General features: G+C 50.6%; 1 protein-coding gene across 1 annotated transcript in view; it reads right to left on the reverse strand.

Annotated features, from left to right (window-relative positions):
• Cd9 (CD9 molecule) overlaps nucleotides 1-24,159 on the reverse strand; it is a 34,260-nt gene that overhangs the window by 1,980 nt on the left and 8,121 nt on the right. Inside the window, exons 2-6 of the mRNA XM_005365250.2 lie at nucleotides 8,943-9,045; nucleotides 2,097-2,194; nucleotides 1,592-1,666; nucleotides 467-565; nucleotides 238-327 (exon numbers count right to left, since the gene is read on the reverse strand). Of these exons, the coding sequence (XP_005365307.1) occupies nucleotides 238-327; nucleotides 467-565; nucleotides 1,592-1,666; nucleotides 2,097-2,194; nucleotides 8,943-9,045 (465 nt within the window). The remainder of the gene's footprint in view (nucleotides 1-237; nucleotides 328-466; nucleotides 566-1,591; nucleotides 1,667-2,096; nucleotides 2,195-8,942; nucleotides 9,046-24,159) is intronic.

The raw sequence follows: 24,159 nt of genomic DNA on the forward strand, positions 1-24,159 counted from the left end.
TTTGGAGCCTGTCCTGGAACTAGCTCTTGTAGACCAGGCTGGTCTCGAACTCACAGAGATCCGCCTGCTTCTGCCTCCCAAGTGCTGGAATTAAAGGCGTGCACCACCACCGCCCGGCTGTCTTGCTGCCCTTTAAGGAAAGAGGCCCTGGGGAAGAATGTTGCTAAATTCACCCTTGCCCTGTAGGGGTTTGCCTAAACAACAGGGCGGGGTGCCAGAGGTTTGCTCTAACTTTACCTTAACCTGGAAGCTCTCAAGAAGTTGCTTTTTGGGGCAGATGTCCGAGATAAACTGTTCCACGCCTCCCGCTAGGCCACAGCAGTTCAACTGTAAAAAGAAGGCAGGGATGGGAATGAGGAAAAAAATAATTAAAAGAGGTCTGCCAGGCTGCTGTAGAAATACCAGGGCGTGGCTCTGTAGGGATGCAGCAGTGGGGTCAGTGGCTCCCACTGCAGAGGTGACCTACCGCCATGTGGATGGCTTTGAGTGTCTCCCGCTGGGGCTCATCCTTGCTCTTCAGCTTTTGGTAAGTGTCCTTGTAAAATTCCTGGACTTCCTTAATCACCTAGGAGGCACAAACAGAGACAGGTTTCTAGGAAAGTTCCTCACAGATGCTCTTCAAGTATTTGGCTACCTGCCACCAGCATCCTTCTCAACACCGGTCCTGCTTCAGCCTCCCGAGTATCCGGATGACAGAAGCTTGCCATCTTCCCTGGCTAAGTTTCTTCTGAGGTGAGGGTGTGGTACTTGGGATCCCCAGCCCTTATCTCGTCTTAAATTCTTTTATCAGTTGGATAGTTTCTTGAAAACAGGGATCCTGCCTTAAGTGTCCCTGTTCTTTTCCTCTCTCACTGAAGACTCTAAGGTGCCCCACCTTCAAAAGCTGTATTAGTGTGTCCCAGCCTGATCTACAACTCCTTAGAGTTCACCATAGGAACTCAAGCTCAGACATGCTCAGTCCCTTCCTTTGCCCAGCAGTTCTCCACTGCTCCCACTACCCTTAAGACCCCCTATCTCATTCAGGGTCCATATTCCTTTCTCTACAAGCCAAAAGGGATGCCCCGTCCGACCTCACCCTTTAAATCTCAAAGTACTTGTGGTTATAAACAACTTGCGTGCACGTTTGTCAAACCTCTTTCTTCCACACTAGATGGCAAAATTCCTGAAAGTGGGAACCCGGAACTCAGATACGTGGGGACCTTGCGTAGTGTCTGGTGTGGCACTTGTGGTATGTAGTTACAGGTTAGAGCAAGGGAGTCCTGATTACAGAAAGCTATGTTGTTCTGAGGAACCTTTCTAGGGATTGGAAGAGCCACTTAGCTTTGACTGCCAGATATAGATGGGCATGCGTGTACAAATGGCTTCCAAAATAACTAGTTCTGGAGTGTTTATTATGTGCTCGTCACACAGGGCAGACTAAACACAGTCACAGCCCTGAGGAGTGCCATGTTCTGCTCCCACGTGGAAACAAACCAGATAAAGAGGTAGATTCTGTGGAAAGCCAAGCAGACTAGCCTGGGCCCTTTAATCTTCATCAACCCTCTTCCCCGTTCAGAAACTCAAATCACTGCAGGACCCAAGAAACTCCTACCTCATCTTTGTGGGTATAGCCCCAGACGGCTGCAGCGATCTCAATGGCGAATATCACCAGGAGGAATCCGAAGAACTAGAAGACACAGGGGAAGCAATGAGACGGGCTCCAGGAAGTCGGTCAGCAACACCAAAGGGGTGGAGGACAGGCAGCACGTAGGTGCACAAATGAACAGGCAGGGAGGGGTGACAGGGAAAGCAGAGTGTCCCATGGCATTCTGGGGGAAAATGTGGGCTCAGTCCGCTCTAAACTGGTATGTGAAGGGTGTTAGTTTGGAGTCGGGCAGCAGTAAAACACCACTGCCCAGGGCCATGGGCAAGATGGTGGCGGGAGTCAGGCAGATGTGGCGGGGCCTGAAGTGAGGACACTGGGGAGGCTGAGCAGAGCTCAGCTGTCTGGGTGCCTTCGTTACTCCACCCATTCTACCTGTCCTGTATATTGGGTCTGACATTTGGGGAAAGGAATAAGAGTAAGGTAAGACAGGCTCGCTACTGGGAGTACTCACCAATCCCAGCATGCACTGGGATTCCTGCACAGCTCCACAGCAGCCCAGGAAACCCACCAGCATCATGAGGGCCCCAGCTCCAATCAGGATGTACACTCCTGAGGGGAGAAGGAAGGAAAGGACACAAGTTTGGAAAGGTTAGTTAGGAGACCCAGGCCCCTTCCTCTGCCAGCCCGTGCCTCCATGTTTATTGTCCCCACTCCAGGGAAAGAGTCCCCATTCTCAAACAGCATCCACCTCCATTCCTGGTCTCCCCTCTCCCCAGAACTCTGCTCCAGCATGTTTATACTATCTACCTTATCCTGTGTTTTCCTAGAAGGAGCCCAAGGACAGGAACCCTCGGATTCTACTTAGGACAGGCACAGCCCTGGTTCCAGTCTGCTCTGTCCCTTCCATTAGCTTCCCACTTGAGCTAATTAACTCAGACCTCTTAAAGTAGGGTTAACAGCTTGGGACTTGAGAACATGGTTGTCTTTGGAAATTCCTCCTGCATGTTGCCAGGCACGCGACAACCAAGCCCACATTGGAAACACTGCTTCTTGTTCTAGTGCAAAGGCCATAAGTATCCTTGTCTTAGCCTCAACACTGCTGCTAACTACCGTGTGATCTTTAGCTAAGATGTGTTTCTGGGCTGGAGAGACGGCTCAGTGGATAAGAGTACTTGTTGCTTAAGGACTAGAGATGGATCCTAGGACTCATGGTGGACAGTTCACAAATGCCTGTAACTTCACCCACCAGGATCTGATTCCTACACACGCACAATCACTACCTCACACGCACACCAATCTTTTTTTTTTAAAAGATTCATTTTTTAAAACATTTTTTAAATATTTATTTATTTATTATGTATTATGTATACAAGAGTCTGTCTGTGTATATGCCTGCAGGCCAGAAGAAGGCACCAGACCCCATTATAGATGGTTGTGAGCCACCATGTGGTTGCTGGAAATTGAACTCAGGACCTTTGGAAGAGCAGGCAATGCTCTTAACCGCTGAGCCATCTCTCCAGCCCCACGCACACCAATCTTAAATGTCAAGATGTCCCTTCAGCCCCTGAAGAAATGTCATGGTTGGAATGAGCTTCACCCTGAGGTGAGTGAGTGATGTCATGCCTGCATCTCCAATGGGAGTGGCTACAGGGGAGAAGAGGTGGAAAAGGACGAAGAGTCTTGAACTCTTACCCAGGCCTAGAGAATGCAAATCCCTGCATCTGGAACCACAGTGGAGCAGCCCTGGCTTCATTTATTCTAGCTCACCATGGCTGTGCCCATAGAGTCCTTCGTACAGTGACACTCTTGAGTGAAACCCCCTTCTGTCTGTCCCAAGTCCTCTAGGAAACCCAGGAGAGGTTGTAGTGCCTCCCTATTTAAAAATTATGTGCATGTGCTTATTAATGCAGTTGCCCTAGGAGACCAGAGGTGGGTGTTGCAGTCCCGAGAGCTAGAGTTATAGGCAGTTGTGAGCCACCCAACATAGGTTTGGGGAATTGAACTTGGGTCCTCTGTAAGAGCAGAATGCATCTCAACCCACTGGGCCACTCCTTCCGCTCCAATACCTCCCATCCTGCTACCTAGGTTCAGCCAACCTCGGGAGGGCTACTGTGACATCTCAAGAGTCTCAGCTGTAAAGCATAGAATGCTTGGTTTTGAAGGCCAGTTCTGTAATCTCAGAGGAATTTATTTAAGAAAAAATTATTTTTTTGGGTGTATATACATATAATTTTTTTTGAGACAGAGTCTTTTCATGTAGTTCTGGTTGGCCTGCAACTTTATGTAAAAACAGGCTGACCTTGAACTCATAGAGATCCACCTGCTGCTGCCTTCGGAAGTGCTGGTTTTAAAGGAGTGCATTACCAGTCAGGTGCGCCGGCACACCTCTCTTCTTCTTTGGGGGAGAGGGGCGTTTCTTTTGAGACAGGATCTCCATATGTGACTCTGACTGTTCTGGAACTCTCTCTGTAGATCAGACTAGCCTGGAACTCACAGAGATCCACCTGCCTCTGTCTCTGGAGTGCTGAGACTAAAGGTGCACCACTCTGCTCGGCTAACACACCTTTAATACCAGGACATGGAGGCAGAGGAAGTGCATTCCAGTTCAGCTTGGCCTACACACTGAGTTCCAGGACAGCTAGGGCTATATAGGGACCACGTGCCAAAAAAAAAAAAAAAGATACGTGACCATACCCAGCTTGTTTTATCTGTAAAATGTGGGGTGGTTGGGGCTGGGAAAAGGGGAGCTTCAGGTTCAGTGAGACCCTGTGTCAAGGCAGCGGCCTGGAGAACACAGGGTGATTGGGACTTGGGGTGGGTGAGGCATGGGGTCCATTTTTAGCACCACAAAAGGGACATGGCAACAGAGTAGTCTCCCGGAACTGTTAGAGGATGTACTACACATGTGTACAGCCAACGGCCAGCCGTTATTAAGCTAAAAAATGTAAGGACTTGGTAACCATTGCAAAAAACATGCACTAATTTTTATGTACTTGATACTCTCCCTATTCTACCACAGGGACTCCAGAGACTTCTCCAAATAGGGGCTGAAAACGAGGTGTGTGTGTGTGTGTGTGGGGGGGGGGATAGGATGCTTTCTCACACTACATAGCACACGCCACATGACGAGAACTTTTGGCAGGTGCCATAGTGACTTCACCATCCTCCATCTGCAGCACCCAGCATAGGGCTAGACTTTGCAGGCGGGAGACCTGGGTCTGGCCTGCAGCTGATGCCCACAGGCAGCCCAGAGCAGAGCACACACAGTGGGCATTTGTGCCTCTCCTGCCTCCTCCCATCTGCCATGATGTGAAGTCACGTGGGGTTACTGGCGAACCCCATGCTGTATGAATATGGGTATTGTTTCTGTGCATGCCTGGCCCAGACTGGGCAAGGGGACAGATGCAGCTTGTCCTCAACTCATGTTCCTAGCCAGTCAAATGCAGTGGGGCCTGAACTTGGGAGGCAGTGCAGTCCCGGGCATGGCTCTTGGGGAGGGGCACCAGCTGCCAAGGGGACACCACCAAGTGAGGCAGTAGTACAATCCTGATTTCTGACTGTCACATCAGGGCAAGACAATGAAGGATGAGGTCACTCCTTTGGGCTGCAGAGCATGGGCTGAATAAATGGGGGGGGTGGCATTGAGAGATCAAAAGGATTTACAAGTGCACGAAATAGAATCAACTGCAAACAAACCAGTGCATTTTTCGGGGTTCACACCCTAGTATGGGAACTTGGACACCCTGGCAAAGCCAGGGCAGCTGTGGTAGCATTAAGTGGTGCTAAGAGGCTCTCTCCTCAGGAGAGAGAATGCTCCCCTCACGGGTCTCTCGGTTCATATGACAGATTCACTCCAGAAAGATTTTAAACTGAAGGGTCTGTTGGCTTTAAATCTTGCTCAGACAGCTGCAGCTCTGGACAGGCTGCTAGGCTCCTCTAGTCAGGAGAAGAGACAGCCACGCCACGGAGTGGCTCATCTGGAAGTAGGTCTCCCAACCCTCGTGAGTCACGGACCCAGTATGAGCCTTGGATCGTGTCCACTCACCATTTTCGTCCTGCAGGGCTGGAGCTCAGACCTTGCGGGGCTTCCTGAAGGCGAGGCCAGAGCTCACCTCGGAGCTCTAGGCTTGGCTTTTTAAAATGAACTGTCCACTGCTTCCTTTTGGGAAAGTTGCTCCCAGCCCCCCACACTTGTTAGCAAGGCTGGCAGTGATAAAGACAAAGTGTTCCCTTTTATAAAACCAGCGAATGTTAGCTTTCTGTCTGACTCATGGAAAAATTTATTTGTCAGAGGATTTCCATGCTAAATTGCTTAAGGGCTGTTTATTGTACTTTTTTTTCCCCTTCTTGGGCTGACATTATGGGTCTATGTAAATAGGGTGCAGGAAGGACTGACATGGTGGTTGCATATGTCAGGGTGTCCTTTAGACAGGAATCAGGGTTTTCTGTCCCATCTGTGAACTGGGCTCTGGGCTCCCCTCATGGCCCCAGCTCAACCTCATAACCATTTCCCTTGGAGCACTTGTGTGGAAGAGAAGCTGATTTTCCAGGCTCATCTTCTTTTGCTTACATTCATGTTCCCCAAAATACCGGACCCCGCTCTACCCCCTCTCCCACCCCCTGCGCATTCCTGCTTTCCCCGCCTCCCATGGTAGGCTCCGTTCATTCAGAAGAGCTTCATCTGCAGCGCACGGTAACTCAGAGAGGTGCGGGTGTGCGCGCCATGCTGGCTTCAGGTGGGGGAAAAATGAGCCGGTGAGCAACCACAGGCCAGACAGAGCAGGGAGGCCAGCTCACGGAGAACATTTACATCTGGAAGGTTCCAAGGAGGGGTGGAACTCACGGCCCAAATTCCTAAATTCCTTCACTCTGACCATGATTTTAGAAGGACACCACAGTTAAGAAGAGCTGTGGCTGTGGACCAGAAGAATGTAGTTAGTTCTGTGGCCTGTTTGTAAGCCTGGGACGGCGTCCTGGTGACAGGATGACTCTACCGGGGACCGAGCTGGAGAGAAGTCTCATGTCAGACCATCAGTCATTGTGAAGTCTCGCCTCTCTGCTTCATCGCACACGCTTTCTAGACTGTGCAAGCTGTGGTCTCACCCCAGGAAACCCAAGAAGGTTTCCTGAAAAGTCAGTTGCATACTTAGGCTGGCCTGAGGGTGGCCATGCGCAAGAGCTGGCCACCACGTGATTGTCGGGTATCAGCCTGGGTATAGCTGGCACTCCTAGGTCCTGTGCCGGAAGGGCCGTGGTTCACACAAAAGCCTTGTCTCATAGTCCAGTGGGAAAAGGGGACACAGAGGACAAAGCCTCCTTGGCCCTCTCCCCAGGAACAGCAATTTCAGTTTCCCCAAAATGTAATGGTGGCGCAGGCAGGGCCTGCCTCAGTCTCTTGGAGAGTACCTGTATTACAGGCCTGTGCCACCAAGCCTTCTAAGAGTTAAGCTTTGAACACTTCATTCGGCTTCCAGGACGAGGGGCTACTGTCAAAGACACTAAAACATGGGGGAACCAAGTGGTCCCCGACAAAGGGGTGCAATGGTCACTTCTTACAAGGGGAGCTCCCCCCTTAAACTAGCACAGAGAATTCCAGGAGGAGCTGGGGTTTATGTTCTAGGGACGAGAACTTAGATTGGTGTCTGTTTCTTGTAGTATTTCAGGGATAGAGCCAGGGAAATACACCAGGAAGGGCTCAGACCTGGGAGCGGTTTCCTCCCAGGTCACCTAGTCACCAGCAAGAACCTTTCTTCCCACATCTAAAAATATGCAGCATTAGCCCGAGTCCTGGATAATGGAAAGAATGACTAGGTGACCAGGAACAGTCAAAAGGACGGGAGGCCTGAGGACTCAGGACTTTAGAAGACACAAGGGGACTGGGGGCCCTTGCTCCTAACGGGCTGAAAAGGTATCCATTCCTGCTGGTGGACCTGATGCCCCCAAGGAGTGAGCTCACTGCTCCCTTGTGTGCTAGGGCATGGAGTATGAAAGGTCCCCTGCTCCCTGCTCCTCTGAAATGTGGCCTCTTACCCCACCCCCTCCTGTTCTCGCCCTGGCATTTCTGCTGCAGAGTCAAAGCTCTGTTGCTAAAACAAGTCAGGGCACTATGGAAACCCGCTCCCTAAAAACTCTGCTTGATTAAAAAAAAAAAAAATCAAAACAAAAGGCCAGCCATAAACCAGGAGCTTTCTCTCCTTCACTTTCTTTTTAACAATAGGGCAATATACCCAGCCCTTCCCCACCCACTGCCAAGGAACACTGATAAAGGGCAGGCCACTAGGAGACCTCAACAGAGGGCTCAGGTGCTCTGTCACTTAGAGACCTCCCCCCTCTGCTACCTGGCCACGTCTAGCCCCAGGGAGAGGCTGACTGGAGCCCTAGAGGAGGGCAAGGGGGAAGGCAAGGGCAGCAGGGCCACGGGCCCCAGATCCCCACAGCCTGGGAGATGATAACTGTGTCTGACCGCTCTCTTGTCTTTTGTAAAAATAACTTTGGTGGGCAGAAAGGAAGTGACAACTCATTTGGGTCTGATGGCATGGCAGGATCACTCTAAAAATAGGGGGCTTCCTACTTCCAAGCCAGGCAGAGTAGAACCAAAGACCGAGCTTACTCAAGCTGGTAGCTGTATGAGACCGTCCTCAGTGGCATCGCCTTTTACGGGGCAGAGGAAGGGGCTGAACGGAGGCAGGAAGGCTCACGAAACCTGTGTAAAGAAAGCTACTAAGCTGGTTCAAACTCGGGGGATCCCAGTCATATAGAAAGTGGAACACCTACCCTAAGGCAAAGACAGTTCTCAAAGTATGGATGGTCTCTCGAGTCTCTTTATTGGCTTCCCTTTTCTCTTCTCCCACTTCCAGATTCTCTCTGTCTCCTTCCTCATCTCTTTATCTTCTGGCTCTTGTCCCTTACCTTGCTGCTCTTTTGACCCCCTTCTTAATGCCACATGCAAGCTCCTCCAGAGTCTTCCAGTCCCTACCTGCATTAACCTTAATTTTGACTATCTACCCTGGAACCTGGTCTGAGACAAGGAGGGGAGCCGCTTCTCTCCCGGGCTCTGCAGACCCACACAGGACTTAAGATTATGTGTGTGAATCAAGGCTCCTAACCCCTTGGGATGGCAGCAGCCTTGCCAGACCCAGCTTGACATCAGAGGATGGTCAAGATGACAAACTCAGCTGGCAAGGAAAGAAGCCACATCAGTCAGATGCCATCTCATGGACACAGCTGGACAGACTCACAAAGCCACCTCATTTGAAAGGGACAGGATTGGTTCATGCAGCCAGCCTCTCCCAGGCCCAAGTACCCAGGTCAGCTGACCTGGAGCCTCTAGAGCGGAAGTGCCAGCTCCCCCTCTCACCTGTGTAGAAACTGGAATGATTAGATTCTTGCTCAAAGATGCTCTTGGTTTGAGAGTCAAATCGGAGCCATAGTCCAATGGCAAGCACCGCAATTCCGGCCAGCTGCAAGACACACAACAATTCGTTGGCGTGAGTACCGACTGCCTGGGATATCACAGTCAACAAATGCCGAAGAGACGCACAAAGGGCTTCGGTGGCCTCCTTTCTTTCTGCCCTCCAAGTGCATCTGGCAGTACCAGAAAGCAAGGGAAGTGTGTGATCGACCCGTGTGCCAAAACTTTATCAGTAAACTTGGATTAGCAATTCCCTACTGGGGGCAGTGGTGCCACACATCACTCAAGAGAGGCAGAGGCAGGTGGATCTCTGAGTTGGAGGCCAGCCTGGTCTACACAGTGAGTTCCAGGACAGCCAGGGCTACAAAGAGAAACCCTGTCTTGAGCCCTCTGCCCCTCCAAAAACCCAAAACAAACCAAAACAAAAAACCACAGTAGGTCAGTAGGTGGGTACTATACAGCGCTGAAAAGCATTATGATGGCTACAAGCTACTACAAGTGTATCTTTCAATGTTTAACAAAGGCAGGAGCCGCTGACCTCATAAACTAGGATTCTATAGAGTTAAACACCAGTATGCTGTTTAAGCTGTGCACATATAAAATGGATGTCATAGAAGTGATAAAGGAAAAGAAAGCCATGATCATAAAGTGAGGGACAAGCTCCAGGCAGGGGGAGGAATTGCTGAGCAGGGTGGGTCAGTATATAGAGTGCTTAATAGGATGTTTAATGGTATCTTTAATTTGCCGTGCTGTGTTGCCTAGGCAGATCTTTAATGTCTGGGCTCAAGCTATTGCCCTGCCTCAGCCTCCTCAAAGACCAGGTAGACACACATGCCAAGCATGACTGTTTAACTCCACGTGCACTCCTGGGAGCTCGGGGCTACATTGACGTGCTCAGCACGTGACATATCAGAACCCCTCCTCACATACCCACGTCATCCCTTTAGTCTGCAGCTAACCCCTGTCCTGGCACCGTGGAAGCAGATGCTGTTGGGGAGGCCTTCTGCCAAGCCTCTTCACCCCCACCCCCCAGCGCTAACTGACCTCTCATCACTGGTACCAGGGCTTGCAGGGGGAGTGACTCACAGCCCTCCAGTGTAGTGGCTGGGCTGGGTACTGGAGGCAGACGGGAGTTTGCTGGTCTACCCGGCCTAACAGAGGCACTTATGCCACCAATGCCACCACCTTGATTCTCTGCCCTAGGAGCTGTGAGGGTCTAGGGGGTAGACAGCATCCCCTTCCTTTCCTTTCTCTCTGACTTTATCCATGATGTAGCATTGGATTGAACGCATTGAGTGCTGAGTGCATATGGTGACAACGGGAAGGGACACTCAGGACGTCAGTCTATAGAAACCACCTCACCTACTGAGGTTCCCACAGTGTGGACTGTCTTTCCTGGCTTAGCGTTCTACTGCTTCAGCCTCCCCACCCGCACACAGGAATGGCGCTTGCGGCCTGCCTGTGCCATGCCAGTTTGGCCAGAGAATAAAGGGGCTTACATTGGAGCATGTATTCCTGAAGGAGAAGATATCCAACGGACTTTAGAGAAACAGTCCGACCTTCTCAGTGCACGGTCTCACGACCCAGGACCCTCTGTCCCATGGATGATCAGTTGGCACCTTCCCACGCTGCTCAGTCCCCCTCTTAGAGAATTCATTGCTGAATACTATTAAGAAGGCCCTGAGGCAGAGAGTCCCTGGCTGGACACCGGAAGAGCTCAAAAAACCAGGCTTGATGGTACAGGAATTACAGAGTTAACATGAACCTGAGAGCTATGCGTTTAAAGGCATGGGTCAGGTTTTTCTCCTTAGCAAGACTCATGGGAGTCTTTAGGACTGATCCAAATGGAGCACAGTTTCATGCAGAAGGAAGGTGAGTCAAGCTGGGCCCGGCTGGCTCATCTCCTCCAAAAGAGTATTCCTGAACACAAGGAGTGCCAGGATCGGGGCTGGGGCAGAAAGGCTGGGTTCTGAGCTAGACTCTGGTTTATTATCAGAAATGATCTGCATACCTATTTGATATACCTATCTGCCTTAGGCCATGAAATTTTTTTCTATGGTGTAAAGGGGTGGAAAAAATGTAAGAAGGCCTGGGTTAGGGCTTTTGAAGCCTTGCTTCCCCAGCCTGTGAGCACAGGTAGGAGGAAGAAATATTGGTTAGAAAACTGAAACTTGGCAGGAAAGGAAAATCTCAGGCCTCATTTGGGCCATGGCCGAGGGCAGAAGTTGGTTCGACCTGTGGGCCATCACAGTGTCCAGCAGTGTGACACGGCCGGGCTGTCCACAACACAGTGCTACACAAGCCCTAACATGACATGGCTGGGCTGTCCATACCACAGGGCTGCTTAGCAGTGAAGAAGAGAATGCAGATGGCTGCAGAGACTTGGAAAAAGCCACCAAGCCCCAGGTACTTTTGTTGCAAGTCACCAGGGAGGAGGAAGGCTGAAGAAAGGAGATGACAGGCAGACCGAGGGACAATGGGACAAAGAGTCCAGGATATGGACACTTGACCAGGGGCGTGAGCCAGCTGTCATCTTTTAGTCTGTTTAGTTTTCTTGTTTTTTCCTAGACAGGGTTTCTCCGTGTAGACCAGGCTGTCTGGGAACTCACAGAGATCCGCCTGCCTCTGCCTCCCAAGTGCTGGGATTCAAGGCGTGCGCCACCAACTTCCAGCTTGTTTTTGTTATTGTTTTGAGACAGGGTCTCACTATGTCGTTCTGGCTGACCTCTGTCTCTGTGGCTGGGACTAAGGGTGTGAGTGCCAGCTCTTGTCTGGTTGTGAGACATGTTTCCCACTGTGCAGCCTGATTTTCAAGGAACTTGCTATGTAGACCAGGCTGGTCTTAAACCTGTTCTGCCTTCCAAGTGCTGGGGTTCCAGGCATGCACCTGCTACTATTTTTGTTGATCTCCGGTGCTAAGTGCCTGGGGGGGACGCTACATATGTCATTAGCAGCCTTGTACGTAATGGAAAGACAGCTACGGTCAGCTAGGTCGGCTGGGATGATGGGGCTGTGAAACCTGAACAGCTCACCTTTGGCTACTAGGAGCTGACTACTTCCGGAGGCACTTGCTTTTGGTGGCAGTGTTTAGGGGACTTCCATTGCCCCTCTCCTTGCTCTGACCCCCAGCCACTTCAGTCATAGGAGAAACTAAATGAGAAGAGACCGGAGGTAAGAACCAGGCAGCTCTGACCTTTACAAAAGCATCCTGCCAATCAAATACCAAGGGACTCCACATGGCCCGAGAAGAAGCAGGTTCATGTGCAATGGGTAGTTAGTTAGGTCTCTCGTGTGGCTGGGCTGAATAAGCATGGTAAGTAGGATTTTTGCTGGGCATTATTCCCTCAACAATACTGTATAGCTATGTATACAGCATTTATATCAAATTAGGATTAAGTGTGGGTTACACGTACATGTAATATCATTGTATTTAAGGCACCCTTGGATTTTGGCATCTGCAGAGGTAGGGATAGGGGCAAGAGCTTCTGGACAAGGTAGGGCAGGAGTTCCTGGAACGTCGAACCTGGAGACAGCAGGGAATAGCTGTATCTGTGAGGTGAAGGGGTTGACTCCCCAAGCTCCGGCCTCAGGACTTCTCTTCCTTGATGGGCTGTGCCCTTCAACTGGAGCCAAAATTAACCCTTCTTCTCAAGTTGGTTTTCAGTACTTTATCACAAAACCAAACAAAACAACAACAACAAAACAATAAAGCCTTCCAGGCCAACACGCAGCAGTCACGTCAGCTACAGAACTGTGCCCAGGCCGCGGTGGTTGTGTCCATTAGCACATGAGCCGGTCAGGTCCGATGTGGATGCTCACACGGGGCCCTTAGGAAGGGGCCAGCAGCGTGCGGATCACCAGCTGGAAAGCACAGGGAAGAGTCCAGAGGCAGCGCCCCAGCCAGGGGCCCTGCCTGCACTTGGCCTCATTACCTTTTTTGTTTCCAACAAAAGCCAAATGGAAACAGTCTGGTTTTGCTTCGAAAAGCTCCTTTGCCATCTGGCCCCAAATGGTTCCATCCATGTGACAGCGAAGGAAAAAGAGGAGTTTCTCCCATTGTTTCCCGGGGACTGGCTTTGTTTTGTCGCTCACATGGAGTTTTAAAAAATTAGTGTTATCAAATCACAATCCCAGAGACTTTAGACAACAATGACGGACCCTAAGAGAGACACACATGGATCTAATCTACATGGGAAGTAGAAAAAGACAAGGTCTCCTGAGTAAATTGGGAGCATGGGGTTCATGGGAGAGGGTAGAAGGGGAGGGGAGAGGAAGGGAGGGGAGAAGAGAAAAATGTAGAGCTCAATAAAATAAAATTAGTGTTATAAGATGGGCCATAAGAAAAATGATACAAACCTAAACTGTGTACAGTTTACAAAGAACTTTGAACTTTGGTCAGAATTTCTTTCTCCTTTCCTGTTTCTTTCTCTAACTTCTCTCTCTCCTCTTTCTCTCTCTCTCTCTCTCTCTCTCTCTCTCTCTCTCTCTCTCTCTCTCCCTCTCTCTCTCTCTTCTTTAGTGTGCACTATAACACAGGTGTGGCGGTCAGAGGGCAACCTGCATTCCACCCTAAGACAGGGTTTCTTCTTTGCTGCTATGTTAACCAGCCTAGCGCCCAGGAGCTTCTGGGGCTTCCCCGCCCCATCTCCCCTACAAACCCCAGTGCCACCACTCCTGGCTCTATGTGGGTTCTGGGGATGCAAACTTGGGTCCTCAGATGTGCTGGGAAAGCATTTATCCCACCAAACCATCTCCATAGACCCCAAGCTTTCTGTTTTGTTTTTTGAGACAAAGTTTTATGATGTGGTCCAGGCTAGACCTGAACCCTCCTCCGTCCTACTCCATCTCCCCAGGGCTAGGTGACCGGCATCTTTAAAAACTGTCAGGATCATGAGGGACAAGGAAAGTCAGAAGCGGTCTGTCACAGACCAGCGGTTTAGGACAAGGCCGCTGTTATGTGGGATCTTGGATGAGATAAGGGAACAGAAAGGACAAAACGGAAGCAAGTGTGGCCATCGTTAGCAATATCATGTGTGGTGACGCACGCCTGTGCTCCTGTAACACCGGAGGATGGGGCAGGAAGACAGGAGTTCCACGTTCCATAGTGAGTTCTGGGATAGCTGGGCTCTAGCGTAAAAACTTGCTTAACAAAACCTCCCCCAAGCTCAGATTCCCAAACAAACAAGAAGCCAGTAACGCTGTGGCTGCAGAAACAGGGCAAGGTATGATGGGACAGCAAAGGCCAGGAGGCTACAATCTCTTGGCAGCTGCCTCTCTGTACTAAAAAGCAGCCGCCGCCGCCGCCTGTCTGTCTCTCCCCCACAAAGATTCAAGTCTCCTTCAAGGACTGCTCAGTTAATTAGCTTCTTTACGGCTTCTGTGTTCTGTCTCTGCCAACACTACACTGGCAGGTCTCTCAACCCAGAAAAAAAAAGAAAAAGAACCAGCAAAATGGAAACCTAGACTCCCTCTCTTCAGCCTTGCTCCTCGACACTGTGTCCCTTCAGCCCTGAATCCTCACGGACAGGTCACTCACTACTCAGGTGTCCCAACCTGCAGATGATGCCAAGGAACCCAGGCTCCTCCTCCTTTGATGAAATCTTAATTTCCTGACTCAGCACCTAACATTCCTGCCACCTTGGCCACCTGGGCTGCTCTGGCTCCAGCACTCTCAGCACAGTCCACCCAGGCACCCACTCAAGGTCAGATTGCTCCTCGCCTTACCACCCCACTCCCCACCCATCCGTTCTTGGAACACAACGACTCCAAAGAGACACCTGGAGCCCTTTTCCAACATCTCACAACAAACGAAGCTGGGCACAATGGCTCCTGCCTGTGCAGGATCCTAGCATGGAGGCTAGGGACCGGGTGAGATGGTGTGGGCTTTAATCATACAGGCATATCACGGTGAGTTCGAGACCAGCCTGGTCTAGTATATAGTGAATTCCAGGCCAGTCAGGGCTACACAGTGAGATCCTGCCCTGCCCCCTAGCAGGTGTGATGGGTCACACTTATAATCCTAGCATTTGGGAGACTGAGGCAGCTCTCCGAGGCCAGCATGGGCTCCACTGTAGACTCAAGGTCAGCCTGTGCGACGTAGTCAACCCTGACTCAAAACCCAAACAGACTAGCTCAGAGGTAGGGCACCTGCCTCCCACATGGAAGGGGTAAGCGGAGGGGCCAGTCCTCACTAAGTCTATTTTCTTCCACCAGGACTTCTCTATACACAGCTGGGGCCGGTCTCAAGTTTTCCAAAGGCTGGGATTACAGGCGTGGATCACCACGCCCTGCTCTCATAAAAACCTTCCGAAAGCCAAGTTTCTGCAAAGTGCTTGCTCCGCTGTCCCCACTGCAGCTCCGCCCTTCGAGAAATCCAGCCGTACCCTCCAGTTTTGGGTGATAACCGGATCATGTCAGGCCTATGCCAGTTTCAGAGTCACAAAACCTCTCTCTCCCTGCCTTTCCTTTCCCGTGTTAGCGCTGGAACCGAACCCAGGCCTTACGTGAGGCAAGCTCCCAAGCCCTCCGCTGCGCCATAGCCCAGGCCACTTCTGTTTTCCCAGATCCACAGATCACGGCTTTAGTGAGTCACAACGCACAGCTCACTGCAGGGACAGTCTCACCCTGAAACATGACTTGCAGCCAATGGAAATACCTCTGATTCCAAAGGACTGTTAAAAAAAAAAGCCAAAGTGTAATAATGGAGCTTAGGGGTACCTGGCAGCTCAGTTGTTCCTGGCCAAGATTGCAAAACTGGATCCAGCCAGAACCTGTGGAGGTATGTGCCCACTGGGGGAAGGGTAACTGTTAGAAACTCAAGTCTGTGGGCAGATGGACAAGGAGGAGACTAGCAGCTCGGTGGGAGGCAGCACGTGACCGTGTGGGACAGATCCCAGTCAAAGCACGCTGGGTGTGTTGGGTGTTCCAGAGTGGGGATCTTCCATACGCTGGCTGGACTGGCCATACTTTTGTTTAAAAATAAATATAAATATTTAATAAATAAATATAAAAATAAGGGCAAAATTCTTTTTTAGGGGGTTTCAAGACAGGGTTTCTCTGAAGCTTTGAAGCCTGTCCTAGAACTAGCTCTTGTAGATCAGGCTGGCCTTGAACTCACACAGACCCCGTGCCTCTGCTGGGATTAAAGGCGTGCACCACCACCGCCCGGCCCAAAATTCTTATCATGCTTTGCTTTTCCTAGTGGGAGTTAGAGAATCCAGAAAATAGAGAGCAGACCACTCAGCCTGCTGGGATTTCTCCATATTTGGCAGGGGGTGGGGTTAAAATAGGATTTCATGTAGCCCAGGTGTAAACTATAAGCAGCCTCCACAGTACTGAGATTGCAGTCACGTGCTGCCAAGCCCGGTTTATGGGGTAATGGGGACTGAACTCATGGTTTGTGCATGTTAGGAAAGCATTCTATCAGCTGACTTGGCTACACTTCCAGTCCACTCTGCACAGACTGGAGTAGCTGGTAGCTTCCTCTGTTGTAGAGGGAGGGAGGTGGGCCACGGGGAGTGGAGGAGGTCTGGGAAAAGAGGAGGGTTTTATTTCCTACTTCCTGTTGTCTTTCTGGAAAAAAAAAACAATGGCTAATTTAGGAAAGGACGGTGGCATGATAGAAACGTAGCGATCAAGAAGCAGGAAGCCCTATAGTGCCACCTGTCACCTGCATGACTGCAACACCAGTTCCTAGCTGGACATGGGGAGGATGCCATCATCACCTGGTGAATTCTAAACATGAGTTTGCCGTGGCTCTGCGTGGTTGCCTGGTGATGGCCACACATCTCTGTTGAGAAGGACCCTGTGCAATTCTGGTACTGCCATTGGGAGCTCTGACACACGGCACTTTCCTCCGTCTTAGAGAGTCCTCATTTCCGCTCACCTTCCCGTAGCTCAGTGATACGTATCTAGGCTGGCCTCAAAGTTGTGGTAATCCTTCTGCCTCAGCCTTCTGAATGGTTCACTTCCAGCCTTTGAAGGTTAAGGTCAAAGAAATACATAAAACCCTTTGGACACTGTAGGATGTTATAACATGTATGGGGGAAATAGTAATGATAGCGACAATAACAGTAATAAACCTTCAGAAAGACACAGATGAGCGGGGCGGTCACAGGCACTTGGTGGACATTGGGTGTCCTATGAGCTGAGAAGGTGGCCAGCAGAAACAGGATAATTTGTGACACTGGGTTTCTGTTTCCTGAGACTGTGTGTCTTGGGTGGTGGAGGCGGATGGATAAATTTACCCTTTTCACACCCACAAAATGCCTGCCAGAGCCTGGGACTGGATGGAATGGCCGACAGAGGTGAGGTGGGGCAGGAGGGAGCCCGCAGAGGTGTGCTCAGACCCCAGGCTATGGCCTCTCCTAGGGTTCCAGAATGGGCAGGGAGCAGGGAGGGCAGGGTTCTCCCTGGCTTGCCAAGGAAACGACACCAGCTCCTCATTCTCCTCATCAGGAGATGTCCACCGCTCTGCTTTCTGGTTTTTGTTTTGAACACAGTGACGTGGGCACCTGTGGGCACAGCTGCTTACACCGTCCCTTAAGTCAGAAACAGACCGAATTACCAGGATGCAGTTTTTGCCATCCTCTCTGTTTCCAGGCCCTAAAATATCAGTCAAGCTTGAAGAAAGCCACTGAGGCGGAGATAAGGTCCTCTGTGTCTACAGGCGAGCGAGTCAGGCTACCAGGAGCTGTGGGCTCTGGGCCTCACGCATCCCCATGGCAACCTCCTCCCGCCAGCAAATACCAAGCCTGGAATGGGCCGAGTGGCCAGTTAGGAGGCTGGGCCAGGCAATGCCAGCAAGAACACACAGGAGCCCAAGTTGCAGCCCCCACTAATCCTCTCCTTCTCCCCCTCTCCCTCTTGACACTGGAACTGTTAGCTGTGGAAGCGCAAGGGTGTGTAGACTAGGCTAGAGGTGGGGGTACTCCCACAGATGGCCCCTCTCTCCAGTTATGAACAAAACTCAGGTCTACTCTGACAGATGGGACTCCATGGCCCCTTTCCTCGAGATCACAAACAATTAGCTCATGATAATGTTTAAAGAACCCGGCACGAACTTGAGTTTAAGAAAAGGACTGGCCAGCAGGCTGGGGCCAAGCCTCAGACTTCTGCTCTCTCAGTTACTACCAAGTGAGCAGCATCCACTTCTGCAGCAAAGCCAAGGGGACCAGGGCCAGCCGTCTGCACAGTGACCTTTCCTTCCTAGACCAGTGTCAGCTCAGCAGGAGTGGGAGCTCCCCAGGAGCCTGTGTTTGAGCTCCTGCCCTGGGGCATTCTGATACTTTCTTTCCTATTCATATTCCCTACCCTAGGCTTTTGTTTAAATACCCCACAAGAAGGACGGACAGAAGACGGCTTTCTCTGGACTTGTGAGCCTAGAAGAGCCTTCTTCACACCGCTGCTGAAAAACACTGAGGGGAAGGGAGGAGATTTCCTGTGCCCACGGTCAGGTCCATGTCTGTGGGAGGGGAACTTACGGCCTTAGCTCACAGGGCGCAGACACGGGGAATGGGGCTCCGGCACTCTAACCAACCCAACCCCAAAGCCACAGGAAGTCCACCTGGACTGCTGGCTGGTATCAGTGAAGGCCGGGGTGGGGGTGGGAAGCCTGAGAGGCAGTCTCACTGACTGGGCAGCTCCAGCTGAATGATCAAGGCCAGGAAGTTGAGGCAAAGGCAAAAGGCTCGAGTTGGAACCTGCACTTGGCTGCCAAAGGTGCGTTTCCTTCCTCACCCAGCTCTTCTCCAATGACTCAGGGGGTGTGTAAGAGGCTCCCACGGCCAGCCCCATCTGAAGTTTGGTGAAAACCACTCCCTATTATGCGTGAGGGCATATTCGGGCTTCGTGCTACCCCAAACTTTTAAAGAGATTTTTCTTTTTTTCTTTTTAAATAAGAAAACACACAACTCGGGTTGTAGGCTCCAGCTTTAGCACTGACTCAATTTCTGGCAGGTGCCAGAGGCAGGTGACGGTGACATAAACAATGGCACAATAGCAACCGAGCACCCACGCGTACCACACACAGTGGGATGTGATTTACTCTGCTAACACCCGCCTTTTATACATGGCCAGGGAGCCTCAGAGACGTTAAGGAACTCACTCAGAACCACAAAGTCGGAACAGGAAGGGCTCAAGTTGAACCAAGGTTGTAGAGATTAAAAAACCTATTCCTAAGAATTGTTCAGGTGGGATCGGTGGCCTGGACAGGTTGGACTTGGAAAAATACTCTAGCTTAAACCTTAGTGACAAGGACTTTTCTGCTAGCCTAGTATGATGTCAGCCGCCTGGGGAGGGAGGGCCAGGCTTTCCTCAGGCTCACTGTTGTCTCCTCTGCTGAGGGCTGGAGAGGAGGTGGTCCTTGGTAAATAGCTTCAGGGACAGCCACTCAGGTGCCCCTGGTTTTCTGTCCCTGCTCTTCACAGAAGCAGTGGCGATGCTGGTTTGACACCCTCTAGGACTGTGGTTTTCAACTCGTGGGTTGAGCCCCCTGGGGGCGTTGACTGACTCTTTCCACAGGGATTGACCATTGGAAAACACAGATATTTATATTACAATTCATAAGAGTAGCAAAATTAGCCGAGCAGTGGTGGCACATGCCTTTAATCCCAGCATCTGGAGAGGAAGAGGCAGGCGGATCTCTATGAGTTCCAGCATGGTCTACAGAGGGAGTTCCAGGACAGGATACACACAGAGAAACATTGTCGTCTCAAAAACCCAAAACAAACACAATAGAAAAATTGTTTTGGGGTAAAGTAAGACTGTTTCTTTCACCTTCTCCCCACCTTTCATTCTTTTTGTTGTTTTAAGGCAGGGTCTCATGTAGCCCAGGCTGGTCTCTTGCTCCGTAGCTGAGGATGACCCGGAACTCTGCCTGTGCATCTCAAGTGCTGGGATTCTAGGTATGTACCTCCATGCTGAACTATTGGGAATTAAAATCCAAGGTAAACTTCCTGAGGTGAGCCCTGACTATGGGGTTAACCTTGCCATGCTCCTCAAACTGGGAGACAGCCAAGCGGTCCCTAGATGGGAAGATAAACTCTGTGACACAGGTCCTGGCAGGGGGCTGGGGACTTGTTCCAGCTCTGAGCTGCCCCTGGAGCCACCTCCACAGCTGGAGGAGGGAGACCTGGGAGAGGAAATGTTTGGGGTCTGCTCTGTGCCACAAAACATTTAGAGAAAGCTAGGCGGTGCTGTGGCTTCAGGGGCTGCTGACATTAAGGCTCTTACAGACATTGGGTTCTTTCTGTGAGCCAGGAAAGGGACAACAGCTTTGCACTGAACGCTGCATTACTGCCTGTTACGTAGATAGGGAACATGAGGCTAAGCCACTAATTTGCCACTTCTCAAAGAACCTGTGTTTTTAACAAACCAACTCCCTCAATAATTACTCTGGCTCATAAACAACCTTTGTTTAACGTTTGTTCTTGTTTTTTGGTTGTTATTGTTTTTTTGAGGTGGAGTTTCTCTGTGTAGCTTTGAAGCCTGTGCTGGCACTCGCTCTGTAGACCAAGCTGGCCTCGAACTCACAGAGATCAGCATGCCTCTGCCTCCGAAGTGCTGGGATTAAGGTGTGCATTTTGCTCTTTTTTTTTCCTTTGAGGCAGTTTTTCTTTTTTTTCTTCTTTTTTTTTTTGGTTTTTTTCGAGACAGGGTTTCTCTGTGGCTTTGGAGCCTGTCCTGGAACTAGCTCTGTAGACCAGGCTGGTCTTGAACTCACAGAGATCCACTTGCCTCTGCCTCCCGAGTGCTGCTGGGATTAAAGGCGTGCGCCACCACCGCCCGGCTTGAGGCAGTTTTTCATGCAGCCCTCACTAGCCTTAAGACAAGAACCTTGAACTGTTTTCTTTTTTTTGAGACAGGTTTCTCTGTGTAACAGCTGGCTGTCCTGGAACTTGTTTTTTAGGCCCGACTGGCCTGAAACTCAGAGATCTGCCTGTCTCTGCCTCCAGAGTGCTGGCATTAAAGGCTTTCATCACCATAATCACCACTTGGTGAACCCTGAACTCTTTATCCTACTTCAGGCATGTGACACCTGGCCCAGGTCCCTTTGATTTTTTTTTTTTTGTAGCATCATGGGCAGTGTGCAGGTACAACAACAACAACAACCCCAGCTGCCCATAAGAAGCCAGGCCCTTAAGAAAGCAACTTCTATTTTGTATCCTGAATTTTGAAAAAAAATTATAATATTCATATAACTCAACATTTAAAAAATCCAGTTGTAGAAATACACAAGTTAAAGAAGCCACTTGCTTCCTTGACTCCTCAGGCTGTTCTGTGTGGCTGGCAGTCTGAGAATGCGGTTTGGGCTGCATGTTGCCCTGCCCGGAGCTCTCTATCTCAGGGTTCTAGCACTCTAGGTGGCTTCCACAGTCAGAATCAGTCAGTCAGAGATGAGGAAACAGGCTCGGAGAGGTGAAACAACTTGCCCACATCACAGCATGTTCAGGGTGACTCAGCTGTGGGCTCTCTTTGTCACTTGCATGACACAGGCCATGAGAGAGAAATCTCATTCTTGGTAGAAAGGGTGTGTGCGTGGCTTTACCCTCTAGGGTGTGGGAGAAAATCTAGGGTCACATCGACGCTTTCTCAGGGTATCACCCTAATAATGAGGCAACTTGGTCTGGACAAGTTCAGGAATTATGAAATCCCCCTTGCATAGGCAGAGTCAGAATTATTTAAAAACCAGAGCCCTTGGGCTGGGGCTGTTGCTCAGCAGCCGAGTCTGGCCTTGCATGCTTGAGGCCCGGGCTAACCTCTTTTGGATCGAGACATCTCCGTTGAAGTTTCCACTGCCTGCTTGCCAGACACACAGCATCCCCCCAGCCAGCTCATAAATAATCCCTGTTCTGCTGAAAGCAAGCATTTTGATCTTAACCAAAATCATGTGACGTGTGTGTGTGTGTGTGTGTGTGTGTGTGTGTGTGTGTGGAATGTTTTGCTTCGGATTCCAGAGCACCGCACATTTGTTTTCTCCAGTGCACACACCTCACTACCGTGTCCAGGGAGTGGTTAGATGCCCACACTCCCGTTTCCCCACATTTGACTGTGTGGGCCAGCAGCTCTCACCCATCCACAGAAGTGAAGATGGGCGGGCACGGATCACCTGAGACGTGGGAGGTGACCCTTCTCTTAGAGCTCTCAATTGCACAGCGCATGTGTGCGGCAGTGTTGGACAACGGCATTCACAGCACTGCTTGGCCGAATCTCCTCTCCCATCACGACATATTTGGGTGCTAAGGCAGACAGGTTTTCCAGATTCTGTGCCTTACCTATCCCATGTCTTGACCCTTTGTACAATCCCTTCCTTCATGTTTTAGGTCTCTTAATTTTCAATGACAAGAGTTCACACATCTGCCCTCACACCTACACCCTACCCCTAGGCAATGAATTCACTTTAACTGTTTGCACAGTGGGCCTTCTGGTAGATAACACAGACTTTCTCCTGTGTGTGTGTGTGTGTGTGTGTGTGTGTGTGTGTGTGTGTGTGTGTGTGTGTGTGTGTGTAGCAGGGTCTCCTACAACCCAGGCTAGCCTCACTAAGTAGTCGAGGAAGACCTTGAACCGTAGATCCTCCTGCCTCCACTTCCTAAATACTGAGATCTCAGGCTGGGGCTGCCAGGATCTGTTTATGTGGGGCTGGGGAGGGAAACCAGGGTTTCACACATGCTAGGCAAGCATTTTACTGAAAGAGAGCTATCCCTAGACTCCGTCTCCCTAGTTTTGATATGAGAACACTGGGGCCTACAAGTTCAGTTGCTTCTCTGAGATGATACCACACATAATGTATTGAACTTGACTCAAAGTCATTTTGTCAAGATGCATCTCTTCCACCCCCACTGTGGGAACTGAACCCAGGGACTCTTAAGTTACATTCCCAGTCCCAGAACTGTCCTGTCTGACTTGACGGCTCCTGAGCCGGGGCCTTCCTCAGTCAGCTACCAATGAAGAGGAGCCTTAGCAGGGCCTGGGCTTCTTTTCCTTGGCTGCTGGCCTCCTAGCTTTGTCCAAATCCTTGCTCCACTCCACATAAGCAGGACTCTGGAGAGCAGAGCCCTGAGTGACTGGGTACCACTTCTTAGCTTTCCACCGCTGTAGTTGCCCACTGCCCACAGCCTCCGTGGGTCAGGGCTGCCAGGCCGGTCAGTAGCCTAAGGTCTTGAAAACTGGCTTCTGAGATCCAGCCTGGAGCCTCTGCCTGCCCCCTGCAGCGATGAATGGCACCAGCTCTAAAGACATACTATGGGGTCCGAGAGGTAACTGCGGCATGAGGGTGATGTCAGCTTCCTATTACAAAGGACCACGGGCTCTCCAACCCCAGCATTGGCATAATCTAATTTCTGCTTGCAACGAGTTTTCTGGGTCACTTAAAGGTTATGTGCCTTAGACAAAGGGTCAGAATTTGATTAGAGGAAAGCAGATTATCCAAGAGTGTCCCGGGCTGGGAAAGGAGGTCTTTAACATTTGAGTGTTGCCAGGTGTAGAGAGGTATCCATAATTCCAATTTTGCGGAGGCACGAGGACTATTGCGAGTTTGAGGCCAGTATTGTCTACACAGAGCATTCTGGGTTAGCCTGGGTTACCTAGTTAGTCTCAGACACTGGCAGCATCATAAAGGTGGTGGTACCCAAACTGTAAAGGGGCAGCAGGAAGCCACCTTCCTCCCTAGGACTGAAGTGGCGGTTCCTCAGACTGAAAATACCCATCAGAGCTGGGGTGCGAACACGTGGTGTGTGTGCTAACTACTAGCCCTCTTGCCCAGTGCTCACTTAGAAGTGACGCGCACTCCAGTACCTACACCTCTAGGCACTGGAAAAGCTTCCCACTGGTGAGCTAACTATTCACGGCTTTGCAGATCTTTTCATTCGGCTTTAATTAACCCACCCCGCCACTCATCGTACTATAGACTCACTAGGTGGAAGAGAAGGGAAGATTATGTGGCAAGGGCAGGCATTTCTGTGGAGACAGGATCTTGCCCCCTTCGGTCTGAGGACTGCGTAGACATAAGAACTTTCTAGTAGCTGGGCGGTGGTGGTGCACGCCTTTAATCCCAGCACTCGGGAGGCAGAGGCAGGAGGGTCTCTGTGAGTTCGAGACCAGCCTGGTCTACAAGAGCTAGTTCCAGGACAGGCTCCAAAACCACAGAGAAACCCTGTCTCGA

Source organism: Microtus ochrogaster, unplaced genomic scaffold (assembly GCF_000317375.1).
Source record: "Microtus ochrogaster isolate Prairie Vole_2 unplaced genomic scaffold, MicOch1.0 UNK1, whole genome shotgun sequence".
Lineage (NCBI taxonomy): Eukaryota > Metazoa > Chordata > Mammalia > Rodentia > Cricetidae > Microtus > Microtus ochrogaster.